Genomic DNA, 10694 nt, shown 5'->3' on the forward strand with positions numbered 1-10694 from the left:
GATCACACCGAACTCCAGAGGCCCCAAAGACTCTGTGTGTGTGTGTGTGTGTGTGTGTGTGTGTGTGTGAGAGAGAGAGAGAGAGAGAGAGACAGACAGACAGACAGACAGACAGACACAGAGAGACAGACACAGAGAGACAGACAGACACAGAGAGACAGACAGGCGTGGGGGCCGGCAGGTGGGGGTGGAGAGAAGGGGTGCAGAACGGAGGCCTGGGCAGCCCACAAAGAGGCCCTGGAGGAGGGCGGGCCAGCCAAGGATGAGAGGGGCGGCCAAGGAGCGGGGAGCCGACATCCCGGCCAAAGCCGTGGGAGGACGGGGCGGGCGGAAGTGGGGGTCTTTGCTGTTTAGACGCCTACACTCCCGGACCCCAGACGCGCGCGCCCAGGCTGGCAGTTAGACCCGAGACAGCGAGTGTAGACAGCGCTCTAGGCAGGGATAGATAGGTGGGAGCTCCGACGGGTCGTTCGGGGCGGTAGTAAGGCCAGGACAGTGGTGAGGGAGCAGGCGGGGGTCTGGGGACGCCTCGGGCCAGTACGGGCGGGTCGGCCAGGCGGCTGGAGCGGCGCGGCGGCGGGGTCGGGGAGGCGGGGCGGCGCGGCGGGGACGGGAGGGGACGGCGGGGCGGGGCGGGGGCGGGGCGCGGGGGATGCGCCCCTGCGCCCAATTAGTCTCGGCTTTTCTCCTTCCGCGCAGTCTGCGTTTCCGCTTCCCTCCGGGGCGCGGGGCAAGAGGGAGGGAGGCCGAGCCTCGGCCCTGCAGCCGCCGCCATGTGGCCCCCAGACCCCGACCCGGACCCGGAGCCCGCCGCCAGCTCCCGGCCGGGCCCCGCGGTCCCCGGGCTCCGCGCCCTGCTGCCGGCGCGCGCCTTCCTCTGCTCGCTCAAAGGCCGCCTCCTGCTGGCGGAGTCGGTGAGTGCGCGGGCCCCGGCGGCCTCTCCTCGCCGCTCCCTGCGGCGGCGGACGGCAGCGCCCGCGCCCGGGCCCCATCCCCGAGCCCCATCCGCGAGCCCCCGCGGCACTCCGCTCTGGAGCCCCGCGGCGTCGGGCCAGCGTCCCGAGCTGCGAGGCGGAGGCGGGCGGCCCGCACCCAGGCCCCCTCCCCCGGTTTTTTAACTGGCGAGTGCAAAGTTGGGGGCTGCAGGAAGCGGGGAGGGGCGGCCCCAACTGCACGCTGTGTGACCTCGGGCGCCGCCGCCCTCTCTGGGCCCGCGGGACAGCTGCGCCTGGACAGCTGCTGGCCTCCGTCGTGGGTTGTCGGCCGTGCTCCGCCAACCCTCTCGCCGCCCCGGGCTGGGCCCCGGGAGGAATCCGCTCGCTCGGCCCTTCGGGACCCCGGGTCGCGGGCAGGGCCTGGCCGGGCCTCGAGCTGCCGGGCGGAGGCTGCAGCGCTTCTGGGGCGGGAGGCCGGGCCGCGTCGGCCGTCTGGGCGGGGGACTGGCGAGAGTGGAGGGAGCCCCCGGGAATGGGCGAGGCCGGGCCGCACAGTTGGGGGCGCGGGCAGCCCTTGGGGGTGACTTCACCGCCGCCTCCCCTCCCTCGTCGGGCTCCAGCCGCCCCGCCCCCGCTGCGCTCCTTCCTCCTTCCTGCTCGCCCCCACCCGGCCGGTCTGGCCGCCTTTGTCCTCCTGATCCTCTGAAAACTCCCGCACTGGGGTTCGCACCGTCCGCGTGCCGGGTGGGTACTGGCCTGGGCCTCCAGGGGTGCAGAGGGAGAGGCCAGGCAGAGGGGAGGCGGGACGAGGCAGGACGAGGGAGCAGCACTGCCCGGCGGCCACTTGTTGCTTAGATCCGGGCAACTCGGTGGCGCAGGTCTTTACTCCCACTTTCTAGATGAGAGAGCGCGCAGGTGCCTGGCGTTTAGGGGATTTGATAGGTGCCACAGGTGAGAGACAGAGTGAGAATGAGGAGGAGGGTGGGGGAAGGAGGATTCTGTCCCGGGGCCCAGGTCAGATGGCAGCAGTCCTTCCTACAACTACTTCTGCTGTCAGCCCAGAGGTCACCAGCTCAGCACGTGGCCAACTCCCAAGTGAGACTCCAGGGCTGGACTCAGAGGCCACACTCCCAGGGAGACGCCTTCTGGCTGCCCCACCCCCAGCCCCACCCTGAGACCTCAGGGAGGCACTTTGGGGGAGAAGCCTGAATCCACCTATCCCCAACCCCTGCCCACCCAGGACCACCTCATGGGTGGGGGCACCGTGCCAGCCAGAGCATAGTCCCAACCCAGCTGGATGGCAGGAGTCTAGGACTAGACAGAGAAGGAAGGGTTCATGATGGCAGGAGTCTAGGAGTAGACAAAGAAGGAAGGGTTCGGGGAGGGCACTCAGGGTGCATGGGAGCCACTCCTGGTCACTCCTGCCTCACTGGTCACCTCCCTCCCACCCCCAGGCCCAAGCAAGTGCAGAGGCTCACATGGGCAGGAACAGGGAGGAAGTGGCTACCAGGAATTGGGGAATGAGCAAACAGGAATTGAGAGGGGGATCCCCAGAATCAGGCTGGGGGGATGGGAGGCAGGAAGGGGAGGGCCTCAAAACAGCCTTGGGCACAGGAAGCTCAGCAGGAGCTGCGGTGGACAGGGCCTGGTGCAGCTGGACAGGGCCTGGTGCAGCGGTGGACAGGGCCTGGTGCAGCGGTGGACAGGGCCTGGTGCAGCGTGGCCTTACTCTCTAAGGAGGCCCTCTCTGTCTAGGGTGGGTTCAGCCACCCCCATGGCCATGTCTGCCCTGGGGTCTCCCTTGGGATCCCTGCAGCTCATTTGCCTGAAACAGCCACAATGCTTCCTGTGTGGCATCTGGGTGTCCCCATGGGGTCCCCCTCCACCCACTGCAAGCTACTCAGCCACAGTGACAGAGGAGAGATGGCCTCCCCTAGCGCCCACAAGGCCCAGCTGCTTAAGAACTCTAACTGGCGTCAGCCAGCCCTGGGTTCACATTCTAGTGACCTCTTACCAGCCTGGTGACAATGCAGGATTGTCGTCACTGCAACCTCAAACTCCTGACCTTGAGCATTCCTCCTTTCTCAGCCTCCCGATTAGTTGGGACAACAGGCGCTCAGGCTACCATGCCCGGCTAATTTTTCTGTTTTTAGTGGAGACCATCGCGTTCTTGCTCAGGCTGGTCTCAAACTCCTGGCCTCAAGCCATCATCCCGCCTGGCCTTTCAAAGTGGGGGGATTACAGGCTGAGCCACCCGCACCTGGCCTCATTTTATTGCAGACATCAGTACTTTTCAACTCTAAACAGCTTAAGCATGCATATCATTAACTCAAGTTTAAGATTTGTTTTTTATTTTTAACGGAAAACTTACATTCAGTGAAAAACACACATCTTGGGTGTTGGGTGTTATTTTTTATTTATTTATTTATTTTTGAGACAGAGTCTTTGTTGTCCAAGCTAGAGTGAGTGCCGTGGCGTCAGCCTAGCTCACAGCAACCTCAAACTCCTGGGCTCAAGCAATCCTCCTGCCTCAGCCTCCCGAGTAGCTGGGACTACAGGCATGTGCCACCATGCCTGGCTAATTTTTTCTATATATATTAGTTGGCCAGTTAATTTCTTTCTATTTATAGTAGAGACAGGGTCTTGTTCTTGCTCAGGCTGGTTTCTAACTCCTGACCTCGAGCAATCCGCCTGCCTCGGCCTCCTAGAGAGCTAGGATTACAGGCGTGAGCCACCGCGCCCGGCCTGGGTGTTACTTTTTGAAACTGGTTCCTGCTTAGCTTTGATTTACCCCTGTAGGGCGCAGAGTAGGGGGGAAGAGGGTGCCAGGGTGGCGGTGCGAGCCACCCCAGGAGGCTGGGGCTTCCTAGCTAGGTCCTGGCAGGGGTCTGGGGTGAGGTCAGGATGCAGGGCCTCGCACCCAGCACTGGGTGCGGCCCGGGCGCCATACTGGGTTCAAGTCCTGGCCATGCCGCTTCCCAGCCGCGGGACTGTGGGTGAGGATGGCAGAGTCTGGCTCAGGGGCGCAGTGGCCCGGGGGCAGGAAAAGGCTCTGACTTCTCCCCAACCCGCTTCCTCTCAGGTTCTGTCCTTCATCACCTTCATCTGCTATGTGGCATCCTCAGCGTCTGCCTTCCTCACCGCGCCTCTCCTGGAGTTCCTGCTGGCCCTGTACTTCCTGTTTGCTGATGCCATGCAGCTGAACGACAAGTGGCAGGGCTTGTGCTGGCCCATGATGGTGAGGACCGGCCTGGGCAGGAAGGGTTGGCTGTCCCCCCCGGACACACACCGGCGGTCACTCGGGCCTGCCCCCTTCCCTGCGCGGGAGGGGCGGTGTGCCCTTGGGGGGGGCCGGGCTAGCACGGCAGACCCGGCTTTTCGGAGGGTCTGGCCGCACCTCCCAGCCACCTGGGACCTGGGGAGGGTGTGGCGCCTCCAGAGCAAGTCTGCGAGGCGGGAGCCCGAGACGGGCTCCTGGCCACCAGGTGGCGCCCGTGCTCCCAGCAGGCCCGGCAGGAATGCGCCTCCGCCGCAGGAATTCTAGCCATTTCCACGGGACGGGCAGGTTAACTGAGGACTTGGGGGCTTACCCAGGCCTCGCCACCCGGCAACCCCGGCCTCACTTTCTCGCCTGGGAGGGCCCAGGGCCCCAGCGGCGGACTGTGCTGAGCCAACTGTGTCGTGGAGAAAGGGCAGCAAAGGCTAGAGTGAATCCCCGTCTGTGGACTTCACACCCGCACCCTTCACCTGCCCGGGGAGGGCTGCACCCTTTGTGTCCCAGTTTTAGGGACAGGTACGCAGAAACCGTGATCCGTAAATGGATCGGCCACAAAGGTGTGGCAAAGCGAGGCCCAGGGCCAGGTCTACCCGGCGAGCGCTGGAAGGGAGCAGGTGACGGGGTTTCCGGTTTCTCCCTCCCCACCACCGGGCAGCGGTCAGCAGCCTGCGGGACAAGGGAGGCGCCCAGGGACTGGGCTCAGAACAGGGGGAGCCCTCGGGGGGTGGGGGCAGGTCCTCCCGGGTAACATGCCCTTCTCTCCCCAGGACTTCCTGCGCTGTGTCACTGCTGCGCTTATCTACTTCGCCATCTCCATCACCGCCGTCGCCAAATACTCGGACGGGGCTTCCAAGGCAGCTGGCGTGAGCAGCGCCCCACCCCTGGGAGGGGGTGCCCAGAAACGCCCCTCAGGTTCACCCCGCCCCCCCACACCCACTCAGGGTGGGACCTGGGGCGCATCCTTCCCCTGCTTGGCCCCTTTGGGCTCTTGTGTGGGTCCGACTATTCCAGAGTCCTCTTGTGTGAGAGAGTCATTCTACCCGAGTCCTTTGACTTGAGCTTGTCATACCTCGTCCACAGCCCACTTCCCGGTACTCGGGTCTGCGCCTGCGCTGTGGGCTGTGCCTGTCCTGGCAGGTCTGAAACGGGCCATGAGGCTGGGGGCGTCCCATCCACCCTGCCCCTGTGTCCCACAGGTGTTTGGCTTCTTTGCCACCATCGTGTTTGCTATTGACTTCTACCTGATCTTTAACGACGTAGCCAAATTCCTCAAACAAGGGGACTCCGCAGATGAGCCCACAGCACACAAGACAGAAGGTGAGTGGCTGCCCTGCGAGTTTCCACCAGGAAGCAGCTGATCACCCCTACAAGTATTTCTGCAGGAGCCCCGCCCTCCCTTGGGGACACCCGGCTAGTGTGTTAGGAGCATTTCCTCTCTCCCCGTCGACAGGAAGTGTTTTCACAGCCCAGTTCTCACATCCCTTCATGGGGCACTGGTCACAGAGCCAGGCCCCTCGGGGAGCACCAGGCCCCCCAGGGCCTCTGCCTTTCTAGGAAGGACAAATAGGGGGCATGTCTGAGCCTTTGGCCCTGCCAGGCTCCCTCCCTGGGTGAGCCCCCAGGGCAGCTAGTCACTCTGAGCACCTGTCTACCTGCGATCTGCAGGGGCCACCTGCCCAGGCACTTGTCCTTGTCAGCAGCCCTGGGCAAGCTCAGGCTCATTTTGGTTTTGTCTTCAAGGAGAGTGCGACAGACATTCTGGCCTCTCCAGCTAGAAAGGCCAGCTTGCATGTTACCCGATTCAGAAAAAAAGCTGGAAGGCTGGTTTTTCTGTGACAACACAGCCATATCAACTGTCACATTTTTGGGGTGACTTTGCCCAGCACAGGGCAGGGCATGTGGTGGGGGTCCCCCAAAGGCATGTAAGGTGGAGGCAGAGCTGGTTTGGTGCCCATGGCCCAGGGAGGCCACCAGAGGGGCAAGAGGAGCAGAGAGGGTGGCAGCTCCAAAACACAAATGGAGGAGCTGACCCGGGCTGGAGGGGCTCTGTGACCCACTGGCCATTTCCCTGCCCCACCCCCAGGAAAACTTTCTCAGACAGGGCAGTGGTGCTGCTGGCTGGCAGCCCCAAGAGCTCAGTTGGCCCCTGTAACTAAGTGGCCCAGCAGCAGACGCCCCTCCCAGGCTGTGTCGGCATCTGTTGGCCCAGACACCCGCCGAGGCTGCCATGTGCTGGGTGGGAGGGATGCCACGTGGGGCAGGGCCAGCCAGGAATCAGACCCAGAAGCAGTGGCGATGGGCACAGCAGGACGTGTGCCATGCTCGGGGAAGCCTCCAGCTGGGGCAATGATGGCAGAATAGGAGGCAGAAAGGGGGGGCCGAGAACAGGTGCTTCCGTCCAGGTGCAATGTTTTAGAACAGGTGCCGGTGCCCCTGCACGGGCCAGCAGTGCTGCAGCTGCTGGCAGGGGGACATGAGGAGCTCTAGAAGGGCCTGCAGGCCCTGCCCTGGAGATGGATTGTCCCCAGAGCACCTGTTGTCCCAGGCGGGACTGGCTGGTTAGGTTGAGGAGCCACCAGCTTCTAACAGCCAGGCTGCTGGGGCCAGGGAGCTCTGTGAGCCCCAGAAATGGTCCCTCTGCTGAACACGAGTGTTGCCCTGCCCCCCTGCCTCAGGCTTGAGGTTAAATGCTCCCAGACATTTTCCTCGGGCCCTTGTGACCTGTTGCCAACCCAGTGAACAAGTCACTGGAGACACATGTTGCCCTTTTTTTGATATTTGGAGAATTTCTTATATATTTACTATATAATTATTTCCAGCTTATATGTTAGAATTAAACATAAAAAATCCACAAAATCTCATGAGTGCAGCCCAGGCACGGGGGGAGGTGTGAGAGTCGGGCTTTAGGTGGGTTCTCCAAGCACATGGGGACTCCCTGCTACCCCCAGCCCAGCCCTGAGCCAGTGACAGCCTGAGGCTGCCCAGGGTTCTGAGAGATAGGGCCTGGCCAGGGAAGGGATGAGTGTCAGAAGATAGCAGCCAGCACAGGGGATGGGGTCAGAGGTTAGTGACTGGGGTGCTTTTTTCCTTCCTTTGGGTGGGGAGTTCTAGAAGGCTCTACAGAGCAGTCTTCCATATTAGGCTTTCAGGAACCCTCCAGTCACACCTCACAGGCCCCTTAACATTATAAAATTGCTTCTGATCACAATATTAAAAAGGATTAGGGGAGGGGGATTGAAATTATAAAATGGCAAAAAAAAAAAAAAAAAAAGGGCTTGCCCAGTATATTTTAGTTCAGGGGACAAGAAAACAGCTGTCCTTGCCCTGCTGAACTGAGGGGTAGGGTTAGGATGCAGGTGTACATGGGGAGACTTGAGAAGCCCTGGGGCCCCAGTTAAAGTGGCATCTGGGCGTCAGTCTGGGGAGGAACTGTCCACCACCCTGGAGGTGGGAGCGGCTGGGCGGAGCCCGCACACCAGGAAGGCTGGAGTCAGCTGTGGGCAAGGCTTGGGCCCCTGCCAAGCATCCTCTGCTTTCCTTTCAGAAGAGAGCTCAGACTCGGACTCAGACTGAAGTCCTAGCCGTGTCCTGGCAACCCGAGCCACATGGGGCCTCCACCCTGCACCTTCCTGACATGGCTGCCCGGGGACACAGCACGTCGGAAGGGAGGCTGTGACTTCTCCAGTAGTTGCTGTCGCTGGGGGCCTGCCCACAGCCTCAAGGTCACACCTGAGCCCAGCATGCGAGACTGATCCTTGGCTTGGCACTGTTAACCACTCTGCACCTGTGGGCACCTTGAATATTCCTCCCCGTTTTTGTCCCCCAGACCTTAAGCCCTTTAACCTCTCTGCCAAAACAAGCACAAGCAGCAGTCGACAGAGCCTGTTGCCACCTGCTGCCATCGGCAGTTCATGCTGCAAAGTGGGGAGTGCAGGGGGTGTCACCTGTGTTTTGCCAACAGGGACAAATACAGAAACCCCCACATGGCCGCAGTGGTTTTCGTCTGCACGTGGTGCTCCTGCTCACGCCACGCACTTGGTCAAGAAGGACTGTCGCGATAACTTTTGTTCAAGGAGCACCGGTTCCCTCTTCCTTCTAGAAGCAGGGAGAAAACTGACCTTTGCCTTATCTGGGAGAGAGGGTCTCATCGCCCATTCCTGATGCCTCACACCCTGGGAAACCACGTCGTCTTCGAGTGAGATGGCCATTCTGGGTCTGAAACTGACAAAGAGCAGCTCGAAAACTAGCTTCCCAGGTCCAAAAGACAGAGGGTCCCAAACAATGATGCAGCAGTGACCGTGTCACGGGTGGCTGGGCGGGCCCAGCAAACCCTCTAGACTACCAGAGCAGGTCTCCTGACCACCTCACAAGGTGAGACGAGCCTTTTGTGTTCACCTAAGGACTTATACTGTGTATCTATAATGAGATTTTGTAACTTTTTATAGTTTTTTTTATATATATATACACAAAAGCAGCTTCTTAACAATTGGCATTTCCTATGACCCTAAGCCTTATGAACAAACCAGAGTTCTGGACCCATGTTTTGGGCATTTGTAACCTTGCTCTCTTGCATGTGAATCCCCTACCCTGAAAAAAGCCATAACAGATTAAACCAGAATGACTACTTGTGTGTTTTCAAAAAACCTTCCACCACCCAGAGCAGTACTATCAAGGACTTACCACGCTTCAACACAAACTGGTCACTAGTGACATGGACAGCGTTGGGTTTCAGCCACGGTGCACGCGTCCTCTTCCGTGTCAGGCACGAGGGTAAGTATCTGACCAGCGTTTGAGCCTATTTCATCCTCACACAACCCTGTTTTACAGCCAAGGAAACAGAAAGGTTGGGTAGTGGCTCTGGGCCCTGCCACTCACACACAAGGATGGTGCCCCACGGCGGCCAGAACCTGAGGGCGCTCGTGGGTTGGGAAACTGGTTGCAGGAGGGACGTCACTGTTGCAGCCTGGGGGGACCCTGGGTCAGCGTTTGTGCCCTTGCTGGTGGGAAGAGGCAAGGCACAGGCGCCCCGGAGCTCACACAGGACACGCTCGAGTTGAACGTGCTGGAGAAGAGAGGAACCCGGCAGGACTCCGTGGAGCAGGCCTGTTTCTGAAACTGGGTCCACAGCATTTAAGGGACAGGAGGCAAGTCAGAGTGAAGAAAGAGACAATGACATTTTTACGTGTCCATTTATTAAACAAGAATTCCTTCATGACAATTTAATACAATATTAGCGATTAGTGTTGAGAAAATTATTTCCCTCTACATACAAAAATACAGATTTGAACACTATGAAAACAAGACAAGTACCGTGAAAAATTGGTCCTTCAAAAGAAAGAAAAGGGGAAAACTGAGGGCAATGTGAGGCTTTGTCGGCTGTCAGGGCCGAATCAATCAACAGGAGCAAAAGTTCTAGGACCCCCTAACGACTCAGGTATACAGAGTGGAGCCCAGGGCATCTGCGCCAGTCTGAGATGCCAGGATGGGCGCTCGAACCCACGACAGCCAGTTTGCCAAACGGGCATCACACCTCAGGCAGCCTCACAGCTGTATCTTTAAACTCAAAAAGAAACAGACTCGTAACAAGCAAAGCGTAATAGTTACTAAATTAACACTGCCCCCCAAAAGTGCCACTAGGTGACGTACCAAGGAGTCATCATACTGGAAAGTTACACTTAGCCATCTGACTTGACCTCCTTTGTTATCAAATAGTTACATATTTTGACTCTTCGGAAGGACAAAAAAACCAGCTACAATTTTATGTTTCGATAAATCCGTACCTTCATTTTGCAATGGCTCAGCTAGTTCACTCAAGCTCTCTCTCGACCGGACGTAACCTGTGTCCTGCAAAGGTGGGACAGCCACTGTTCTCAGTGGCATGTCTGGGTGGCATCAGGCTCCTCCCAGCAAAGACTAGTTCGTTCAGGCTCAAGAAACCTAACAAGGGCCACCCTGCCTGCCTAGAGCATCCTCAACCAGTCTTGAATGCCCAGTGTTAGGCGACAGCGCCAGGGAACGCCCCTGGGTTCCTGTTCATCAGGCCTGACAACCAGGGAAGGAGCCAGACACGGGCTTTTCACCATCTCAGACCCAAAGAAGGGGAAGTCAGGGCATTCATTGATGATTTTTTTAACGTACTGACTGCCACACTAGAAAAAACATTTTTCCCTGGGGCCATAGTGTTTTATTAAACCGAAATGATCCTTCCCAATTTGTTATTTTTTATTATTTTCTGTGCATGAGTTATATGCAATGCAATCCACATTTTTAGAATTAGATTGTCAATATTAAATTGCAACAATAAGAACAAGAAAGATTTTTTTTGAGACAGAGTCTCACTTTGTTGCCCAGGCTAGAGTGAGTGCCGTGGCATCAGCCTGGCTCACAGCAACCTCAATCTCCGGGGCTCAGCGATCCTACTGCCTCAGCCTCCCGAGTAGCTGGGACTACGGGCATGCGCCACCATGCCCGGCTCATTTTTT

The 10694-nt window shown here is 58.9% G+C and overlaps 1 protein-coding gene across 3 annotated transcripts; it reads left to right on the forward strand.

Annotated features, from left to right (window-relative positions):
- The first annotated feature begins 661 nt into the window (after positions 1 to 661).
- CMTM3 (CKLF like MARVEL transmembrane domain containing 3) lies at positions 662 to 8830 on the forward strand. Of its 3 annotated transcripts, none has more exons than XM_075995695.1 (5): positions 662 to 914; positions 4018 to 4173; positions 4980 to 5075; positions 5409 to 5529; positions 7760 to 8830. In XM_075995695.1, exons 1-5 carry the CDS (start codon positions 774 to 776, stop codon positions 7783 to 7785), a joined length of 540 nt encoding a protein of 179 aa, XP_075851810.1. In that variant the 5' UTR covers positions 662 to 773; the 3' UTR covers positions 7786 to 8830. The 3 variants fall into 3 exon arrangements, with proteins under 3 accessions (XP_075851810.1, XP_012598006.1, XP_075851811.1); XM_012742552.2 differs by having other exon boundaries at positions 663 to 914; positions 7757 to 8830; XM_075995696.1 differs by lacking the exon at positions 662 to 914 and adding an exon at positions 1661 to 1679 and having other exon boundaries at positions 7757 to 8830.
- Positions 8831 to 10694: the final 1864 nt, after the last annotated feature.

Source organism: Microcebus murinus, chromosome 20 (genome assembly GCF_040939455.1).
Source record: "Microcebus murinus isolate Inina chromosome 20, M.murinus_Inina_mat1.0, whole genome shotgun sequence".
NCBI classification, from domain to species: domain Eukaryota; kingdom Metazoa; phylum Chordata; class Mammalia; order Primates; family Cheirogaleidae; genus Microcebus; species Microcebus murinus.

Excerpts from the sequence above, each read along its gene's own strand:
- CMTM3 (XM_012742552.2), top strand. The coding sequence starts at position 774 with ATGTGGCCCCCAGACCCCGACCCGGACCCGGAGCCCGCCGCCAGCTCC. Across the intron at positions 915-4,017 it reads GCCTCCTGCTGGCGGAGTCG|GTTCTGTCCTTCATCACCTT; the intron begins GTGAGTGCGCGG and ends GCTTCCTCTCAG. Across the intron at positions 5,076-5,408 it reads GGGCTTCCAAGGCAGCTGGC|GTGTTTGGCTTCTTTGCCAC; the intron begins GTGAGCAGCGCC and ends TGTGTCCCACAG.